Below are 20396 nucleotides of genomic sequence, written 5' to 3' on the forward strand. Positions count from 1 at the left end.
TTTAAAGAAGTCAAAGTAATTATTTTTTAAAAACCCTGCCTAATTCTTTGCTCTCCACAAGAATTACACATCCTATTCTATGTTAGAAGACAATACTGCCATTGAGGCTGACCAGGTCTTTCCAATCACAAAGCAGTCTCTCATCTGCAAGAACATCTGATAGCTCTTCACAGAGGGGTTTCAATCCCTACTCTATCCAAAGTCTGCCTCACAGGTCACCTGGCCTGGCCGGAGGGCATTTTGCTGAACCCATCACTTTAAGGTGGCTTTCACCTCTCCACACTTCACTCGACCACTTTCCTTCCTCTGTATACCCTTAACTCAGAACCCTGAATCACCAATATTATCAAATCAACTGCCAAAGGTTATCCATAATGAACAAACTGATTTGTTCAACATAATCTTAGCTCTCTATGTGACAAAAAGTAAATGCAAATCACTTCTTCTCCGTGGTAGTCACAAAATAAACACACCAGTGAAGTATCAAAAATCAAGTATTCCAAATCGCTGACATGTTAAGTTCAAATGTTTGCAAGAGGATGTTGCTTTTTCACACAAGTGCAGTTATGTAAAATGTAAAACTGGCAAAGATGATACGGAACAACGATCTCAGATCAGTGGGAAACCAGTTGATTTAGCCCCATACTGGTGGGCTAAAGGAGGTAGCAAAAGAGTTTCATGAGAACTTATGTTATCTATCTACAGCATACAAATATTACATGGCTTCAAAAATCTACAGCTATACATTGGTCAGATTATTTAGTAGTTACGCTGTTCTTTAATTTCTAAACGTGCAGCTGAAGACTACCCTAAAAAATCAGGTCAGGTTGAGGAGAGAGGGGGCTGTGATCTAGGGGGGCCTCCAGAGTGCTCACAATGTTCTATTTCTTGGTCTGACCAGTGGTTACTTGGGAGTCTGTTGTAATTTTTTGTTCAAGTGGCCAGAAACTTAAAGTACTTTTCTACATATGCTATACATGAGGAAGAAAGCCATCTAGCATTATCCAAGGTGGTGGCTTTTAAAAGATACTTTAGGGCAGTCACAGTCCCAACTGTAGAGATTTAGAGCTCCAGACTACATCATGAGTTAGTCACTATGGGACAACTTCGTGGGAGCCAAAACGCTTTTCTGTAAGGTCAGAATCTAAGGGCTCAAAAAGCTCTTAAAAGGTCTAGCCTAACTCCTTCATTCTGAATGAAAGGAAACCAAAGTCCAGGTAAGTTACATGACTCCCCAAAGGTCCCCCAGCCAGGCCTAACTACTGTGTGCCTGCATAAACCACAACTGTAATTCTAATATAGTATGTAGGTGGTTACCAGTAAACAGTCTGAGCAAAATAGATAAAAAAAATTGGACTGTCCAGCCATACACAAATGTGAACACGTATTTACTCCCCAAACTTTAACAGGAAGGGAGAAAAGCACTCCCGCCTTACAGAATTCAAACATGGCAGGGAAGAGATAGGTGGAAAAGGAAGGTGCAAAGAGCTCTAAGGAAACCACTTCCCACCAAGACACAGTCTTGGATCGTGGTACTCATCTAGGGGAACCCTTTCCCTAGCACTAATAGCCAGTATCTACCTGCCTGCTTCCTGACCACACAGTTGGGGAGAGTTCTTAAAACTGTCCTTCTGCTGGATTCTGGACCCGTTTCAAATGAAAACTGAAGGACCCAGAGCTTTCCCCGTCTTCCCTCTGGTCTTCTCCAACTGCTTCTAATGCCTGTAGTCTGGCTGCCTAAGAATACCCCCAGAAGCAAAAATGCCCCACCCTACCAATAACCGCAGGTTAGTGCAGGAACAGGCTGCAAACCGCAGGTCGTGTTTAGGCTACACTCTTAAAACACTCCGAGCAGCAAGGACCACCCCACACATCATATTCGAGTTCCCACACCCGGCTTTCTTTCAAAGTCCAGTACGCGGCTCCTTCCCCCCTCTTCTACCAGTCCACGAAATAAACAAGCCTCTCGGCTTAACCTAGGCGAATGAATAAACGTGCGAGACGATTACTTAAGCAAATTCATATGCCGATTGGGGCCTTTTGTTTCTCCTAAGTCAAAGAGGCCAAACATTTCTTTCGGTGGGGATTTCTGGCCTCACAATGCGGGCTGGCCTTATTATACAAGAGATCTCCCTCGGCGTTTACTGAAAAATGGCCCTGGGAAGCCACTTAATTGCTTTTTGGGTAAGGAAGGACAATTAATAATGGTAAAAATGAAGCCAGAAGAGTCAGCCGATTGGGTGGCTGTAAATGGGAGGAGGGGGGCACTCCGTCGAAAGCCCAATCGGGCAGAAGTTCGGCCTGGAGCTGGAACCCGCCGAGGGGGTAACTCGGCGACCGGTCGCCCCAACCGACCCGGCATTAAGGATGACAGGGCTCCCGCTCATAGGTCGGCGCCCCTCGGCTCACAAATCCGAAAAGCCTTTTTTTGTTTATTTGCTTGTACCCCCAGGCTTGGGCTGACTCCTTGGAAATGGAAGTTTAGGTGGGGAGAGTCACATGGGCACTGGGCCTGCGGTTTTTAGAGCCGCCGCCGGCACCCCCTGCGCCGGTTTCGGGGTGCGGGGCTCGAGGCCTGGCCGAGCCCTCCCCCCAACCCCCACGCGAGGCCCCTGAGGCCGCAGGCCCCGCCCACGTGGCGGGCGGCCCAGAGCGCTCGGGGCCGGCCGGCCGCCACACAATGGAGGCCAAGGCAGACCCCGCGCGCCCCCGCCGCCTCAAGCCCCCCGCGCGCTGGGGGCGCCGGAAGGTTCCAGAACCGGCCTGCCCGGTGGGGGGAGGGGAGTGGAGTGGGACGCCGGCCGTCGAGCTCCTCGGGCCGCGGCGGGTACCGCACACCTTTCTCGGCAAGTCCACTCAGCCATCCCAGCCACCCACAGAGACGAGCAGCCCCCCACTTGGGAGTCTCGGCAGTCGCCAGCGCGACCGCAGTTCCACCACACTCACCCGTGGACGCCATTTTCTCTCCTTCCTTCTCGTTCTCTCAACGTCCGTCTCCCTCTCGCTTTCCCTCTAGGCGCCGCACTGCGCAGGCGCAAAATCCGCAACCTCGGGCGCTACCATCGGGCCAGGCTACAGGGGTGGGAGAAGGAGGGATGAATCACAGGTTTCTCGTCCTTCCCGCCCTGAAGTCTAGTCCTAATCCTCTCTAAAGAGCACCGGATGTGACGCGGAGCCAAAGTAGCACCGCAGGGGCGGGAGCGGCCGGTGAGCGGATCTCGGTATCAAGTCGGCGTGATTCTCCAGTCGACGCTAGGTTTTTCGGAATGGTTACGCCCGCTAGCTGTAGGGACCGTCTCTGAAGAGTCTGCCTTGGAGGGAAACGGAGGCCGGCGGGAGGGCTGGGGGAAGGGACCCGGGCCTAGAACAACTGCTGACTAATCGGCGGGCGGCGAAGGAGGGGGTGGCGCGACGACCGGTTGGCCGGGGTCACGCGCCCGAGTGCGAGCAGAATGGGCTCGGGGTGCTCGGGCCCCGGCGGGAAGCTAGAGTAGCGACTCCCAGCCGGGGCCCCCACCCGGCCTTCTAGGGGCTGAGGGCGCGCTCCGCAGTGAGTACCCCAGACACGTGGCCCGGGCCGGCAGGGGAGGGGGCCGAGGCTGGTGGGCTGGATGGGAGGCCCCGAACGTAGCGCCCGGCCCGAGAGTCCCGCAGTAACGGTCGAGGTTGAGACGGCCCTTTAATCATCCCCCAATGCAACAGCCTTATTTTTACAGATGGGGAAACTGAGGCCCAAGGAATTTGGGTACTTTTCCTAAAGTCACAAAGCTGAGTCCCACCCACACCCTGGCACCCCCACTGTCTCCATCACCCAGAAGAATCTTTCCCGGCCTTGTTTTTCCATTCTATCCTCCCTGCTTCCTGATGAGGTAGGCAAAGCCTGATAGTGCACAGTCCCATTTTATAGATGAAGAAACTGAGGCCTGGAGCATTCAAATTCCGGTTCTGTTTGTCCATGGGCATGTCCTTCACTCTTGCTAAAGTACCCAGGGGGGATGGTTGTGAGGATGCAGGAGGCGGCTTGCAGTTGGTGCCTTGGCTCCCTGGAGGGCTGGCACCTGCCTGACTTCTTGGACTCAACCAAGTCTCCCTAGGCAGATGCCCAGAACCAGCGAAGGGCAAGGCTCACCCAGATCCTTCAGCGGGACCTGAAACCAAGCTAGTGTCTTTCAGTGAACACATATAAAGCACTAGCTATGTGCTAGGAGCGCTCTGCGGAACTTGGCCATGAGTAAGAGGAGAACCTCTCCTCCCGCCAGTTGAGACCATCTGCCTAGAGAAAAGCAGACCAAGCGGTGCTCATTAGATAAAGTAAGATCCATGATGCGGGGGGGTGGGGGGCAGAGGAGGGGAAGGGGACATTTGAGCTGGGCTTCAAAGGGTGAATAGGAGTTTGTTATTAAAGAGAAGAAGGGAAAGATATTGCAGGCAGGAGTTTTCTATATTTTTCCTGCAGGAAACTGGCGGTTGGGTTTTCATACCAAGGCTGCTCTTGATAAGGGAGCAGATGAGGCAGACTTCTTGTCTTTGGGATTTTGCTTCTTGCTCTATGAAATCAGTTCAGTGGGAGTCCTGAGAGAGGGTGGAGTACAGGAGGGAGGGGATTCCAGCATGGCCTGGAGGACAGGTTGAATGTGAGGAGAACAGAGAAAAGAAAGCCTTTCCTTATGGGCAGGGAATTGGCACGTTTGAGAGCCAGAGCTTGAACCAGCTAGGCTGGAGCGGCTCCTTCCATGTTGAGGCCTCCCCTTGTTTGGGACAGCCGGGACAGCTGCAGTTTATCCAGCAGGAGCTGTGGGCTGGCCTGAGTCCATTCCTTTTTCTTATCCTACGAAGAATGGATTTTCTTAATCCCTAGTTTACAGATGAGGAACAAGAGGCTCCAAACTTGCCCAGGTATACCTGGCAGGAGGAAGCAGATACTAGAACCTTTCTGTGAGAAGGTGGGCCAGAGGGGCTGTGTTCAGGGCTCCAAGTCTCAGTCCAGTGTCACTGTGTGCGCTGAGGGCGTGGACTCCTGCTGCCCCTCCTCCAGCCCTTCTGCTCCACCCCCTCCCTAATCTGCCTGCCCTTTGGCTGGCCTCGCCCCCTCGGTCAAGGGCAGCTGAGGCCGCCTGGAGCTCTAAGTCTGGGCTCAGTGGAGTGGAGGAGGACAGAAGGTGGCTGGTCTGCAGCTGGAGGTAAGAGGGAGGCACAGGAAACCTGGAGATGGCCCTAAATTTGCCCTGGTGGGCTGCACCCCTCTTTTTGGGACTCCAGGGCCCTAGTTCAGCTTTCTATTCCCGGTGCTTCCCACTCCAGGCTCTTTTTCAGGGACCCTCAGGGCTCAGGGACTTTTGGCCTGGCCCCTTCCCAACCTCACACATAGGCAGTGGATAGTAAGATGGCTAAGCCATGGCTAGGCTCTGAGCTCCTCTGTGGCCAAATTGCTGGACCGGCCTCTCCAGCCTCCGTTTCTACTTCTGTAAAATGGCACTGTTGGGCAGCTGAAAGGAAGTCTGATACAAGCTGCAATAATAACTGCTGTTACTGTTTTCCTTTACCCCCAGCACACAGCCCCAAGACCACCTTTGACTACCTTCAGCCAAGCTATGCATGCCAGAGGCCCCCCTGGCCTGCTGTCCCCTGCGCTGCCTCTTGCTTCCTCCGTCCTGATGCTGCTAATGAGCAGCCTGTGGCTGCTGGGGGCTGGCCCCAGCCTTGTCCTGGCCCCAGATCTGCTGCTGGACCCTTGGCAGGGTGAGGGCTGGCCACATGGGCCTTGGAGGAGGCAGGAGACTTGGCTCCTGGGGTGGGGAGGCTGGCTGAGTGGGGGGTCCTGGCAGAGGGTGATTCCCCACCTGGTACACCTGAGACAGCCTTGGGGGTTAGGGCCACCAACCTGGCACATAAGCCCCTTCCTTCTCTCCCCCAGTGCACCGGCTGCTGACACACGTGCTGGGCCACACGGCCTTACCTGGCCTGCTCCTGAGCCTGCTGCTCCTGCCCACACTGGGCTGGCGGCAAGAGTGCCACCTGGGCACACTGAGATTCCTGCACGCCTCCACCCTGCTTGCCGTGGCCTCTGGGCTGATGGCTGTGCTGCTGGCAGGCCTCGGGGTGTCCAGTGCAGCCGGTGGCTGCGGATACATGCCTGTCCACCTGGCTATGCTGGCAGGGCAGGGTTACCACCCTAGACAGCCCCGGGGGGCACTGCCACCTTGGCTCCTGCCATGGCTGCTGCTCGCCCTGACACCACTGCTCAGCCCTGAGCCACCCTTCCTGCAGCTCTTCTGTGGCCTCCTTGCTGGCCTGGCCTGTATCCTTTGCCTGGGCCCAGGGCTTGCGTGGATGTGTGGTTCTGTGGCTGGGCCCTTAGGGCACCTGGGAAGGAGTTGGCACAGGGCGGGTCAGGCCCCACATGCAGGAAACTCACACACTTGTTCCAGGAGCACCTCCCAGTCCTCCTCTGGCCTGGCTCTGGGCTGGGAAGTGGGGGCCGTGGCCACGTAGAGGTGCCAATTACAATTTAAAAGGGAGCCTAGAAGCTGAGGGGCCCAAGGAGGCACCTCATCTGGATGTCCCTAGTGGAGGTGGCATCTACCCCAAGACTGTGCAAGATGACAGGTTCAGGTGAAGAGAAGTGGGAGATGAGCATTGGGGCTCTGCAGACTGTGCAGAGGGTGGGAAGGCCCAGCTGACCACGAGCCTGGGGCTCTCTGGGCACCAAAGGTGGGGGACGATCTGTGGCTGGTGGTGCAGGTGTGTTAAACACAGGCTTTTGCTCCAAAGGTGCTTAAATGCCTGTCGGGGGAGACAGTGCAGTCGGAGGGAATGGTGGGCACAGGCTGACCCCCACTCCTTGTTAAGTGCTAGGGACACCTGGCTGAATCCTGGAGGGGGCACGTTGCCCTGCCTGAGGGCAGTTGGGGTGTGTCACTGGGCCCAAGGGTGGGCCTGGAGCCGCAGACCTGAGTGGGCACCCAGGGCTCAGGGGACAGCAGGCAAGGGGGTGGCTGAATTGGGATGAAACAGGTTTTGGAGTGAGGCCCATCAGGCTCTACCTCCTGCTGGCTGGGGAGCAAGTCCCTGTTCCTCTTTGAGCCTCCACTGCTGACAAGGGTGATGACCTGGCAGGGCCACGGTGAGGAGACGCATGGGGATGCCTGTCACACACTTGGCACAGGGCCTGGCACGCTGTGTGGGCTCACTCCTGGCTGGATGTGGTTTTCCTTGACCGGCTGCCCTGCCCTGGGCAGACAGATGCAGCCGGGGCCTTCTGGTGGCTGGAGCTCTCCGAGCGGCGGCTGCAGGTGCTGCAGGAGGGTGTCCTGTGCAGGGCCCTGGCGAGGTGCTGGCCACTCCAGCTCCTTCCCACCCCAGGCGGCCTGGGTGAGCTGCCTGTCACCCATCCTGCCGGAGTGAGGTGAGGGTGATGCTGAGGACATTGGCCCTGGTGGTGGAAGCCATGCTGGTGGCTGGCAGTCAGGCCTTCTCCTTCTGCCCCTCCAGGCTTCCCACCCCTGGACCTCCTTGCATGGCCTCCCCTAGCCTCTGGTCCTGCCGTGAAGGCTCAGCCCTGGTCCTACCAGGCCTGGGGCCTGTGCAGCCACTCTGGGAGGGCTCCTCAGAGGTGGGACTGGCCCGATCTGGGCCCAGCTTCCCCGCAGGGACCCCGCTGTGGGCAGCCCTGGACGAGCAGATGCTGCAGGAGGGGATCCAGGCCTCGCTCCTCGAGGGGCCAGCCCAGGGTCCTGAGAGCCCACTCTGGCTGCCCAAGTCCTCCGTCTCCTCTCTGCGGTAAGGTGGGGTGAGTAGGGGTGGGGTCCCCTGGTCTGGAGGCTAGGGGCAGCCCTGACACTCCCCCGCCCCTCCATTCCACAGGCTGCAGCAGCTGGAGCGCATGGGCTTCCCCACGGAGCAGGCAGTGGTGGCACTGGCGGCCACAGGCCGTGTGGAGGGTGCTGTGTCACTGCTGGTCAGCAGGGAGGTGGGCACCGAGGCACTGGTGACTCAGGGGAGGGGTGGGCTGGCTCACCCTGAGGGCCCCGGGCCCCCCTAGCACAGGCAGGCCCTCAGGTGAGAAGAGGCCTGGCCTGTGGGCGGGAAGTCTGCTGAGAGTCACGGTGGGGTTCAGGAGCGGCCCCTCTGCACCCTACCCTGGTCCTGTTTGGAATAAAAACCAGTTCACCTTTCAACCTGGACCTCCTTGGGTGCAGCAGTTGTGTCTGAGTCTTCTGTGTTGGCATCAGGGGGATGAATGGGTGAGTGAATGAGCAGTGAAAGAGCAGTGATTGCGCAGAGCAGCTCCCTGATGTCCAGAGACGCAGTGTTATTTACTGTGCAGCCTCTTCCTGTGGGAAGCTATGTCCTCCATCTCAGGGCCTTGTTGGGCTGGACCCTTGGCCAAAGAGCATTCTTCATTGCTGTGTCCCAGCTAATTTTGACCCATCCCCAGGTCTTGGCCTACACAGAGACCTTCCTCCAGGAAGCCTTCCCTGATTCCCCAGGAATAGCATCTCTTCACTGCCCACAGCCCCTGGTGCCAGTTCAGTTGGTCTCCTCAGGCCTGGCCCAGGGCTGGCTCTGAGGTTCGAGGTGGCGCACTGCTGGGCCCCTTGGGCAGGAAGCAATGTAGGGGAAAGGATTCCTCAGCTTTTAAGAAGTAGCCTCTCTCTCATGGCCCGTCTCAGTCCTTGTCCCCTCCTAGGGAGGGGAGGTGCAGCAGAGCCCAGAGGACAGAGGGTGGGGCCTGGGTGTGAGGTGCTGATGGGCTTGAGGGAGGGGTAGGGCAGAGGGCTGGACTTTGAGGAGTGGTGCAGGGAGCTGCAGGTCCTGGAGCAACCTGGGTACTGGTCACCTGTGAGGGCTGTACCCCAGGCCACAGCCAGAGTGGAGGGGCTGTGGAGACCGACCCTGCTATTCTGGCCCAGATGCCAGAAGCAGACTGGGAAACCTGAGGACCAGGCCAACAGACTCATTTCACAGGTGAGGAAACAGGCTTGGGGGTGGTGGCGGTGGGAGGGTGGCACCCCAGGGTCTGGTGGCTCCTTGCTCTCCTGGCCTCTCTGACGCTGTAGCCATGACTGGACACCTGGGGGCTGCTCACCGACCCTCACTCCCCAGCTGGCCCCTAGGAGCCCCAGCCTCAAAGCCCTGTTCTGCAGGTGGGTAGCGAAGGCCACTGAGAAGAGGAGAGAGGCTCCTGGCCCTGCCCAGCTGCCCCTATCTAAGCACACAGAGACCAGGCTGGGGGTAGGGAATCGGGCTGGGGGCCTTTATTGGCTGATATACATCTACCTCCTGGTGTCTGTCACAAGCATTTGTGGGAGCAGGTGGCCCTCCCCTCTCCATACACTCACTACCCGGCCATGGGAGGGGCTGAGGGTTCAGGGGTCAAAACAGACTAGGAGGTCTCAGTCAGATCAGGTAGCTTGACCTCAGAGAAAACAGCACCGGAAAACAAAGGGAGGAGAGGTACAGGCTCGCCCCCAGGCCTGGCTGGGGAGGAGGGGTGGCGACACTGCGCTCCATCACCCCTGCCTGTGCCTGAGGGAGTTCCGACTCCCTCAGCTGCTTGGGGCCTGGAAGGCCAGGCAGTAGATGAGACAGGAGCTGCCGGCTGCCACGCCCTCCCCGCAGGCCGGCCCTGCCCCTTCACAGAGGGAAATGGGCCCAGGGCCCTGAGCCTCGCCTCCCTCTCAGGCCCCAGTCCCGGCCCAGCCCCATGGGGCAGACGTGCACGGGGTGCCAGAACCAAGACCTGCCTACCCCAAAGGCCTAGGTGGCAGAAGGGACCCTGAGGATATTAATAAATATGGACGCACGGACCCTGGAGGCAGCGGGCCACATCCAGGCTGGGCAGGGAAGCCTGGTCCGGCCATACTGGAGGGGCCGCCACCACCCTCAGTCTCTCTCGTTTCGGCTCCTGGGGGCCACGATCCGGTAGTTGGCTGCGTATCCTCCCCTCTTGCCCCGCAGGAGGCTGGGGGTGCCTGTGCCGGCAGGGCCTGCCCCCGACCCCTCTGGTTCTGCCGGAGGGAAGGAGAGAGGCCGGGTTAGTGAGATCTGTGTGCAGGGCCCGCCTCCCTTCGGCCCACGGTGGGTGGAGGGTGGGCTCTCTGCCCTGGCTTCTGGGAGGCAGAGCTGTGGGAAATACGGGGGTCTTCACAGCTGGTTAGTGCCCCTCCTCCCAGGAGTTATTAGCCCTTAACCCAGCTAGCACACTCAGGGCCTCTGATTTTCTCTGTCAAGTGGGGATGAGCGAATCCACCATATTTCTGAAATGATGAGCACATGTGAATGTTCCATGAAAAGTATGGCTTTTTCTCGTTAACACATTTTGGGGTGGACATGTGCCCTGAATCATCGCCATTTCACATCTGGGTAAACTAAGGTCAGGCATCAGACCCTTCCTCTCTCCTCGGGTTAGGCCACCTGTAGTGGGGAAGGGTTTAGGAAGGTCAGGCTCTACCACTGACCTGGGTGGCTTTGGACCTCTGTCAGGGCCTCAGGTTCTCATCTCTAAAACCAGGGGGATGATTCCAAATACAATGAGGCCCTGGCCAGCTCCAATAATTACTGAAGTCAATTCCAACTTGGCTATGGTGAGATATGACCTAACCTGCAAATAAGCTGGCCTCCAAGAGTGAAACTGAATAATTGGCATTCTTCCCATCTGGAAAACTACTCAGCCTTCAAAACCCAGAACAGGGCCTACCTTCTCCAGGAAGCCTTCTGTGACTTTTACCTCAGTCTCTCAAAGTTAAATGAGGTGTTAGGTCAGGAGGATGGACTTTTTCCAAGGGAGAGGCCCAGGATGGAGGACTTGGCTGAGCCTCCAAAACCCTGTTCATAGGACGGACACTTGGACTCTGGGAGCACCAGCTTCCCACTGAAGGCACTGCCAGGGCAATGAGCTATACCCTTGTAACCTGTCTTGTGCCCTGACCCTGTGCGCTGTAGCTTCCCATGTACTTCTGGGCTGAGATTTGAGGCCCCTGGGGCAGACAGGTATCTGCGGTCACAGTCAAGGAACATATCGTGCCCTAAACCAGGGAACACAGGAGGAGGGCAGCACAGAGCTCAGGTTCCACATCATCCAGGGCCAAGTCCTGGCCCCACCATGTCCCACTTAAGTGGCCTTGGGCAAATCCCAGAATCCTTGGGCCTCACTTGCAACATGGGGATGACACTCCTGTTGTCACACCCTCACAAAGTGTTTAAAATGACCAGGAGTGGAGAGTGGTTTCCACAGTAAATTCTGGATCACTATGGTCACTTGATTGGTGTGCTTTCAACCCGGTCTCCTGCAGGTCTGGTCACTGTGAGTGGGTCATGAGATGGTGTTCCGACAGGATCAGATGTAGGCCCTTGGTCTCCCCTGCCTGGGCCCCACTCAGTGCTGAGCAGAGCAGAGGGGTCAGTGAACCTTTGCTGATGGAGCCCAAAGAGCCAGCACTTTAGAGGACAGGCCTAGGGCAGATCCCTGACCTCACCATCACTATCCCTGTGTCCCTGGGGGAGTCACGCTAGCCCTCCGAACCTGTTTCTTCATCTCTGAAGTGCGCACGGTATCACCCACCTAGAAAGCTTGTTGCAATGACTGGAGACAGTTGATGTAAATCCCCCAGCGCATGTGGGCTGGGTGTATGACAGCTGATAACTATTATCATTATTGACTAGAATCTAAACATGAGCCCCATCTGGGTCTTCCCTTAGCACCTGTTGTGTATGATGGGCCAGTGAGGGAGGTCCCACCACCTCTGCTCCTCTCCTCCCACACAGCCCCTTCTAGGCCCACAACGCACACTGGCTTGCGGGGCCGCTCTTTCAGGCTCATGGCCACACTGAACCTGAGCCTTCCCAGGAGCCTGGTACTTCCTCCCCAGGCTGCCGGAGACAGCTGGCTGAAGGCGGGTGGGATACAGATCCAAGGCCACATCCTCCTGGCCCAATCCTCCTGAGAAGGGAGGTGGGGGACACCTGAAAAGGAGCTGAGAGCCTGGGATTTGGTCCCTGGTCCCTCTTTTGTGAGAGGGAAAGTCTGGGAGATGGTGACACTTTCAGAAGTTAGGGAAGCCACGTGGCCTGGGGAGAGGAGTTTTGGAAGCAAGACCCCGCACACCTTCCAGCCTCCAGGCCTTTGCCCACACCAGGCTCTGTAAGGGCTGCTTTTCCCACCTCCTCCTGGCACACGTAGGGATCATTCATAACTTAACACGGGCTCCATCTTCCAGGAAGGCTTCTCCGCTCACACACCCTTTGGCGCTACTGTACCCCATGACCCTCATCTCTAGAGGTGTTGGGGATCCCCCACTCAATGGGCAGCTCCCCCAGGCAGGGACTCTGAGATCTGCCTCAGCACCTGCCCAGACCTGGCATGCTGTAGGTACACCCTACAGTTCTGCTGAATGAATGAGGCTTGGCTTTAACCTTGGCTCTCCTTCCTGCTTAGGGCCTCAGTTTCCCCATCTGTAAAACAGACGCGAGGTTGGGCATGATGTCTGAAGCCAATGTGCACTGATGTGCTAGGACTGGGCTGTGAGATGGGGCAGCTGGAAGTGGGAGAAGGGCAGCTGTTGGGGTCTCTTCGTGGGTAGCTGAGGAATGGGGCTCAGCCCCGAGGGCCGCCAATCCCTGGTTCTCTCCAGGGCCAGCCACAGGCTTCAGTTTAATGCAGAGAGACCTCCTGAGCCCCACTGTGACAGCCAGGTAGTGTCTAACCTTCTGTGCCTCCCCAACCTACCTTTGAAGACCTCAAACAGGGCCCTGCCAGATCTTCTAGCCTGTTCTCACCCCTCGGCAACCTCACGGAACAATCCCTCTAGGTTCTCTCTGGCCTCTTGGCTTTTGTCCATGCTGTTCCTCTGCCTGTTCACTGTCCCTGGTCCTTGCCTTTCATGTCTCCTCTTAGACACTTCCTCGTCCAGGAAGCTCTCCCTAGATGCCCTCTGCCATCTCCCCATCTATGTCAGGAGCACTTCTGTGCTTTCGTGGCTGCCTGTGATATTCCTCACCATAGGTTTAACAGCCAGTTCCAGGGCTCCCTTGCCAGCACCCTAAGCTCCACGAGACCAGGACTGTTATCTGTTGGAGCCTGTGCTCATTCACTCAAGAACTAGTTACTGGAGCTTTCTCTGTGCCAGGCACTGTCTGAGGGCTGGATGGAAGGGCTAAGAGCAAGGGTCTGCTAGCATAGGTCCAGCATTGGAAGGTGCCTTCTGTGTCCCCCAGGCCCTTCCTGGAAGGGGCTGCCCCTGCCTGCCCGCCCTGCCGTTACCTGGCCAGATGATGGCTTCCAGCAGGGTGACCCGTCTGGCCAGGAGCTCCAGCTGAGCCTGCTGCTGCAGGAAGCTCTGTAAGCTAGGAGCCTGATGGGAGATCGAGAAGAGCAGACGGTGCGAGTCCGGCCTCCGGGGTCTGGGCCAGGGAGCCAAGGGCGGGGGCAGGGCTCCTAGGCAGGAGCCTGGGCAAGTCTCAGTTGAGACCCTGGTCTCTCCTTCTAAGTGGGGATGGGACTGGCCTGGCTCCTCAAGTGACCAGATGGGTGATGAACTGGTAGGTGAATGCCTGGGGAAGGGTCTCAGCCCACTAAAGGGGAACGCTGGGGCCAGGAGAGCCTGCTCAGTGAGAGCCTCTGGGGTCGGAACTGATGGGTGGTACATTCCCCAGAGTCTCCTGGGGCCCGAGCCTGGCTCTGTCACCCACAGCCCCCTGCACTTCTGGAGTCTAGCCCCATGTCTGTTGCCCTGTGGATGTGCACACTGGCTCTGTTCCCCACAATTTCTCTACAGCCAAAGCCTCGCTGGAGTCTTGGGTCCATTACCCATAATTCTCCGCTGGGCCTGGGCTCTGACTTTATTACCCACAATCCCCTGCACTGCTGCAGTCTGGCTGTTACCCACAGTCCCCTGCTGCTCTAGAGTTTGGCTCCATTGCCCATAATTCCTTTCAGACTCGGAATCTGTTAGCACTGGTTCCCCTGCAGGCCTGGAAACCACATTACCCACAATGCCCAGAGGCCCGGGTCTGACCGCAGGGGTAGGGGCCCAGGTTGCTAGGGCCTCCGTTCACCTGTGGACAAGGGACCAGTCAGTCATTGAGGGAGGGGTGGTCTTGGCCTCTCAGGCCCCCACCTGCCTGGGGCAGGTCCATTCTCCAGCCTCTTGACTGGGGAAGGCTGGCGGGCGGGGGCTGGGCTGTCTGTCCGTCTGTCTGTCTCTACTCACCGTAGAGCCCAATCATTGTTTCCAAGATTAAAACCCTTTCAGCTAAAATCTTCAAAGCCTCGCGTAGTTGGTGCAACCCCTCCCCCTGTGGAGGAAAGAGACAGATGCAGCCGTGAAGGGGGCAGGGGAGGGGCCCTGCAAAGCTTCTTGGTGGCCCATGCCCCGCCCTGGACATGCACCTGCAGCCCCGCACCACCTGCCGCAGCCCAGGGCCCACGGACAGCAGGGACAAGGCCAGGGGAGGATGGGAGAGGGATAAGGCAGGCGGAAGCAGCCCCCTGGTAAGATCCCACCCAGCTGGCTGCTCTCTCCCCACAACCCTGCAAATCCTGCTGCGCTGGGGGCAAAGGAGGCCAGTCTGCAGGGCAGCGCTGCCTTCCCCTGCCCCGGAACCTGCCCTGGCCCCTCCCCCAGCTCTGTTGCCTGAAACCAGTTGTTCTCACATCATCTGCATGATCCCTGCCACATCCCTGGGCCACTTATACTTTTGTTTACCTAATATTCTTTAAATTGACCCAATTTTGCCTTATATACTACGTTTGTCTCATCCTAATTAACTCCGTCAGTGGGATCAGGCTATTTACCAACATCCTTCCCATTCACTTCAAAACGAACATACGAGTAAAATTACAAAATGTTTGAGGGCTTCGCTGTTGGGAAGCTATGCTTTAAACGCTGGCAAAGCTGAAGTTCAGGCCCAGGTGCCCCCTCCACAGCCTCTGGGCTCATACCTCCCTGAGCTGTGACTACTCCAGGTCCCTACACTGCTCCTCCTAGTGCCCTGGCCTCAGCCCCGCCCTCTCTTCTCAGCTGAGTCTCCAGCATCCACACCCAGCAATGCGGCAGTAGCCCACAGGCCAGCAGCCCCTGGCCTCCCTGCTCTGGGAGTCTCCTTTCTCAAGTGGTGCCAGCTGCTGCCTAGGGCTCTGGCCAGGGACCACAGCTGGCCCTCACCTTCACTCCCTCCCAATCTGTCCTTTCCTTCCCCAGCACCCAGTCCATGGTCTTGTCAAAACTCCACAGCCCCTCACTCCTTCCTCTTCCCTAGTCCAGACTGAAGCTATTCCAGAGTGTAGAACTCTTAATTCCGACAGAGCACCAGGGTGGCAAATAAACTATTCCAGCCCTGACAGATCTGGGCGTCTCTCTCACAGTCCTTTACTTAGTACAGGTTAAATGAAGGGATGCTGTATAATATACATCTTGGTACAATCACTACCTTCAAGGTTGCTGTTCCCACAAAAACATCAAACAACCCAATGTGTTCTAAGTGAGCCCACTGAGGCCATGCTGGGACTGTCCGTTATGATCCAGGTGTTCTGTCCACGTCATATGGATGGGGCTACCCTCAGGCCACCAACTGGCCATCAAGCCTGGGGGGTCACAGGGTCACCAAGGGCTGCACCCTAAAGTAATCTCTCTTTAAGCATTACCTCCATCTAAAAATGGATGGGCTCCACAAATTACATTAAGCCACTGCTGGCATGGACAGTGGGACAAGCTGACATCACGAGCCTCCTGAGCAGATGCAGTAAGAGGGCACTGCATCTCCCACCAGTGCGCTGGCCAAGGGTATTGAACCTGCATCTCATCACCAGGGAACAATCAGACAAATCTAGACAGTGGGATAGTCACAAAAAGACAAAGACAAGAAAAAGAAGAAAAAGGCAGGGGGCCTGTTCTAGGTTGAAAGAGACTAGAGAGAAATTTATGGCAACCAAAGGCAATACATGAATCTTGATTTTTTTTTTTTGAAAACCAGCTACAAAACACATTTTGGGGACAACTGGTAAAATGGATACATAAGCTGTATATTAAGAGGCGTCACTTCAATGAATTAATGTCACCTTGCTGTCACAGTGGTATTGTGGTTCTTTGGGAGAAGGCCCATATTCTTTCAAGACACACTGACGTGTTATGGGAGATATGGATGAGGTTTGCAAATTACTTTCAAGTGGATTAGAACAAGGGCTGTAAATATATACAGATAGAGCAAATGTGGCAAAGTACTAATAATTGATCAGTCTAGTAGAAGGGGACAGCTTTTCTGTTTGAAATTTTTTAAAGTAAAAATCTAGGGGAAAAATTTTAAAAAATTCTGGTGAGTGGCCTGCTGTTTGCACTGGTGACACCCCAGTCCCCTCCCAGCCTGGCCTGAGTGTCCAGGGCCTGCTGGATACCCCACTTGGCTGTCACACAGACGTTTCCCATTTTCCATGGACAAAACTCAGCAGGCTGCATCTCCTGGCTCTTTTACTATTGTAAACATCTCCCTTAACTTCTCGCTCCCCCTCACAGCCAGGCTAGCACCCAAGCGTTTCTTAGCTTCACTGACATCTGCCCATCCTCTCTGTCCCCCCTCCCGGTTCAAGCCCCCAGAGTCTCTTGCCAGGATGACCGTGACAGCCTCCAGCCTAGTCTCTCTTTCGGCTACCACATTGCTCTCTTCTCCCATCCGTTCTCCACACGGCAATCAGAGGGATCTTTTGCAAACAAAAACGTGATCACTTCATTCCTCTACTTATAAATATTTCAATGACTCCCCACTGTCCATAGAGCAAAGTTCAAATTCCTCAGCTTGGCCTCTTATGTGCTAAAAGCCCCTTTGACCTCTGTATCACCCCTTGCCTGACACACTCTGCCACGGCAAGTATTTGCAGCTCTTCAATCACAACCAGGCTCACTCGTGCCCCAGGGCCCTTGCATGTGATGTTCCCACTCCTCTGCCTGCATACCCTTTGTCTGGTTAGTGCACCTTTCAGGCTTTAGCCTGGGTCCCCTCATCCAGGAAGATGCTAAATCCTCCCACATCACAGCTGAGCTCCCCCGTCCTGTCACTGCTGGTACTGGTCTGTTTTCCCCCCACCCCACTGTGACCATCCTGAGAGTGGGGACTATGTCCAAAATACATCTATTGCCACAGTGCCTAGCCTGGGGCCTGGCACCTATCAAGGAGGTGCTTGGGGAAAGTTAGATGGCTCCTCCAGTCCTGGGAGCTGAAAAGCCTGGGCTTCAGCTCCAGTTCTGCCAATAAGTCGCTTTATGGAGTTGTGCGTCAGTTTTTCCTGTCTAAGTAAGGGGTAGAAGCTTTGGTGTAGATGGGCCAGCTCAGCCCTGTCGCTCCGAGGCAGTGCCTGCAGTGCATCCTCATAACCACCGGGTGTCACTGCTGAGTCACAGCCAGATCAATAGCTCCAGAAGCTTCACTAAGTGGGGGTTGGTAGGTGGATTTGTGCATAGGAGCTGTCAGGGCCCTTCCCCACATGAACCTCATCCCCACCTGCCCCCAACAGAGCTGGTCCCCCAGCCCCCAAAGCCTCATGCAGCCCCCAGGCCAGCGGGTCCCATCCCAGGCGGGCAGCAAGCAGGGGCAGGACAATGGGTGAAGGGGAGGCAGGTGGATGGGCAGGGGCCCTGCTACCTCTTGGGGGGCCCCCTCCCACAGGTGGTCCTGAGTTTGAGGCCTGTTCTGGGAGAGTTCAGGCATCTGTTCTGCATGGGGTCCCAGATGGAGCTGCTCAGCCTAATTCAGCCTTCATCTCACCTCTCCCTCCTCCCCTGGGCTGGGTGAAAAATGTTTCCAAACCAAGGGTCTCTGGCAGAGGCCAGTGAAGGGGCCTCGGGGAGGTAGAGGGCTGGCTGACCCCCACTCCTGTTCACGCCCGCCCCATGCTGACAGGATGCTTAAGAGGCTCTGGAGTGCGTAGTGGGTGGAGGGGGGTGAGGGAGCGGGGTGGCTGCGAGGGGCTGGGAGAGGCTTGCCAGAGAGGTAGCAGGGCCCCAGAAGTCATGGAGAGCCATGGGGGAGGGCTCGTGCAGGGTGGGGGGCTCCCACGGCTGAATCCGTCACTGACCCCACAGTCAGGAGCAGAGAGAGCAGGGCAGGCGCTGGGTGCTTCCCATGTCTTCATTAACTAGTGCCTGCCAGGAAGCAGGGCAGCCCAGCCAGACTGCACCGGGGAGAGGGGTGGGGGGACGGGGAGGCACAAACCAGCCTCCAAAAGAACGTCCCAGTTGTCTCTCCCGTCTGCCCCCATCCCAGCCATTTTCCAGATGTCTCCTGTGTCAGCAGTGGTTTCCAGGTCCCTGCCTTGTGGGGCTTTTGGTCCTCCCCCATGTGTCTCCTGGGTGGGGAGATTTCTAGGCCCTGAAATTCATTCAGTACAACTCTCTCATGATTGTGAAGGTTTCTAGGTTCCCTTTCCCACTTACTCCATTGTATGTGAGTTTCTAGGCCTCCCTTCCCATTCTTCCTGGGCTGCTTTTGTGTACAGTGGTTTCTAGATCCCCTCGTCTTCATTTTCCATGGTTCTGCCATGCGTACGACAGCTTCTAGGCCGCTCCTCCCACTTCTAATGTGTTTCCTACGCATGTGATGGTGTCTAGGACCTCATGTTAATTGTAGGTCCTTTGAGTATAGTGGATCCAGGTCTTCTGACCCCATGTACCACGTACAATGTGTACATGGTGGTTTCTAGGCCTCCCTTCCTATGATTCATGGGTTTCCTATGTGTCTGGTGGTGTCTAGTTCCCCTGTTCCTTTTACCAAAGAGCTCCTGTGTACCTCAGCATTTCTGCCCCTCCCTTCCTTTGCTCCACGGCTTTCCTAAGGCCTCCTGTCCCATCCTTCTCTGTGGATATTGTTTTCATGTTTCCCCTTCTTCTGCAGACAGGGGAGCAGCAGCCAAAGCCCTCGCTGGGAGGGGACTCTGGAGGCAGGGGATGCAGTCTGGACTGGGTCAGCCCGAACTGCCCAGGAGGAACAGGCAGGGTCACCCTGGCCCGGAAAGGCCACAGAGGGAAGGCAGAGGCAGGGGCAAAGACAGAGAGAGTGGAGCGTCTGCGGATAAAGGCGGCGCTGCCCACTGGGGATAGACGGACGGATGGGACAGGGAAGGGGGCTGGGGCTGAGACCTGTCAAGGCTCCTCCCTGGGAGACCAGGTGGCAAAGAGGATTTGGATGGGGTGCCCCCACCCCAAAATAATCTCCTGAGTGCCCAGGGCAGGATGAGGCAGCGGGAGGTCAGTGCTGGGCGAGAGCTTACCCAGTGGCTCTTGTCACCAGGGTCTCCTTTGGGGCCAGGTTCCCCCTGCAGGAGGGAGAGAGAGGACGCAAAGTGAGAGACTGGGGGGTGGGCGGGGACACGGCGGGGGTTGGGTGGGAGGGACAGAGGCCGGGGAGGGAGGCTCAATGAGGCTGAGACAGAGAAGAGAGTGGCTGTTTGGACTAACATGAGATCAAAGCGCAAAAAACAACTGCCAGATGGCAACGGAAAGTGATAAAGAGCAGCCAGAAACGGAAAAATACCTGACCCTTGAAAGAAGGGAACCACACTGGGTAACGTCCATGTATTTACGGCTCTTCCTCTAGGGGCTCACCCCAGCCCTCTCCGCCTGGCACACAGCTCAAGTGGAAAGCTTTAGTCTCATTGGCCTGAGGAGTCAGAGGTTGGGGTTGATATGGCCAGAGGAGGAGGAAACTGAGAGGAAATACTGGCAAGCAGGGAGCCCGTAGGGGAGCAAACTCTATAAATACTCTTCTCTAATCCTTGGCTGGTCGGTAAAGTCACAAAGTGAGTCCGAGCGACATCCTAAAGCAAAACTCAACACTTTCCAGAGGAAGATTTCCCCCCACTAAGTCATCTAAAATTGTCCAGTATGCAACACAAAATTATTAGACATGTGAAGAAGCAGAAAAATGTGACCTATACTCAAGAGGAAAACCAGTCAGTAGAAACAGATCCATAGCCAACCCAGATGCTGGAATTAGCAGACACAGAGCTTAAAGTATCAATGATGAATGTTAAATTTTATGTTAGAGAATCTAGTGGAATTGATATAATGTGTGATGAGATGGGGAATTTCAGGAGGGATGTAAACATGGTAAAACAAACAAAAAAGAACCAAATAGAAATCCTGGAAATGAAAATGGTAACACTTGAAATAAAAAATTCATGGGGAGGGTAGAGCGCCTACTTAGCTTTCAGGAGGTCCTGGGTTCAATCCCCAGCACCTCCGTTAGGGAAAAAAAAAGGAAAAGAAAAAATTCATCAGCTGGGATTAACTGAAGATGGGCCATTAACGGAAGAAAGAATCAATTAACTTGATGACAGGTGAATGCAATAATTCTAACTGAAGCACCGAGAGAAGATTTTGGGGGGGAGGGGCGGGTAATTAGGTTTATGT

The 20396-nt window shown here is 56.0% G+C and overlaps 3 protein-coding genes across 28 annotated transcripts in view; 1 reads left to right on the top strand and 2 right to left on the bottom strand.

Annotated features, from left to right (window-relative positions):
* Nucleotides 1–3141, bottom strand: part of EWSR1 (EWS RNA binding protein 1) — a 25907-nt gene extending 22766 nt beyond the window's left edge. For all 4 annotated transcript variants that reach the window (XM_006213542.4, XM_006213541.4, XM_072953315.1 and 1 more), the window contains exon 1: nucleotides 2947–3141. In XM_006213542.4, the coding sequence (XP_006213604.1) occupies nucleotides 2947–2959 (13 nt within the window). In that variant the 5' untranslated portion in view covers nucleotides 2960–3141. The remainder of the gene's footprint in view (nucleotides 1–2946) is intronic.
* On the top strand, nucleotides 2732–8183 carry RHBDD3 (rhomboid domain containing 3). 20 transcript variants are annotated; one of them, XM_072953323.1, is made up of 8 exons: nucleotides 2732–2846; nucleotides 3017–3080; nucleotides 4095–4311; nucleotides 5550–5739; nucleotides 5915–6298; nucleotides 7243–7405; nucleotides 7492–7779; nucleotides 7864–8183. In XM_072953323.1, the coding sequence occupies exons 4-8, from the start codon at nucleotides 5592–5594 to the stop codon at nucleotides 8039–8041; spliced, it is 1161 nt and encodes a 386-aa protein (XP_072809424.1). In that variant the 5' UTR covers nucleotides 2732–2846; nucleotides 3017–3080; nucleotides 4095–4311; nucleotides 5550–5591; the 3' UTR covers nucleotides 8042–8183. The 20 variants fall into 20 exon arrangements, with proteins under 20 accessions (XP_072809424.1, XP_072809430.1, XP_072809431.1 ...); XM_072953329.1 differs by having other exon boundaries at nucleotides 4164–4311; XM_072953330.1 differs by having other exon boundaries at nucleotides 4174–4311.
* A 1052-nt stretch (nucleotides 8184–9235) lies between these two features.
* The window catches only part of EMID1 (EMI domain containing 1), a 34277-nt gene continuing 23116 nt past the window's right edge, over nucleotides 9236–20396 (bottom strand). Inside the window, exons 14-17 of one of the 4 annotated variants that reach the window (XR_012066193.1) lie at nucleotides 19256–19300; nucleotides 14211–14295; nucleotides 13262–13352; nucleotides 9986–10010 (exon numbers count right to left, since the gene is read on the bottom strand). Coding sequence is in view for 3 of the 4 variants with exons in the window: in XM_072952997.1 (XP_072809098.1) it covers nucleotides 9747–10010; nucleotides 19256–19300 (309 nt within the window). In the remaining variant the exon portion in view is untranslated. Of the gene's footprint in view, nucleotides 10011–13261; nucleotides 13353–14210; nucleotides 14296–19255; nucleotides 19301–20396 lie in introns of all 4 variants that reach the window. The other 3 variants (XM_031692625.2, XM_072952998.1, XM_072952997.1) reach the window with 3 other exon arrangements.

The sequence above is a fragment of the Vicugna pacos genome, chromosome 32 (assembly GCF_048564905.1).
Source record: "Vicugna pacos chromosome 32, VicPac4, whole genome shotgun sequence".
In the NCBI taxonomy this organism is placed as follows: domain Eukaryota; kingdom Metazoa; phylum Chordata; class Mammalia; order Artiodactyla; family Camelidae; genus Vicugna; species Vicugna pacos.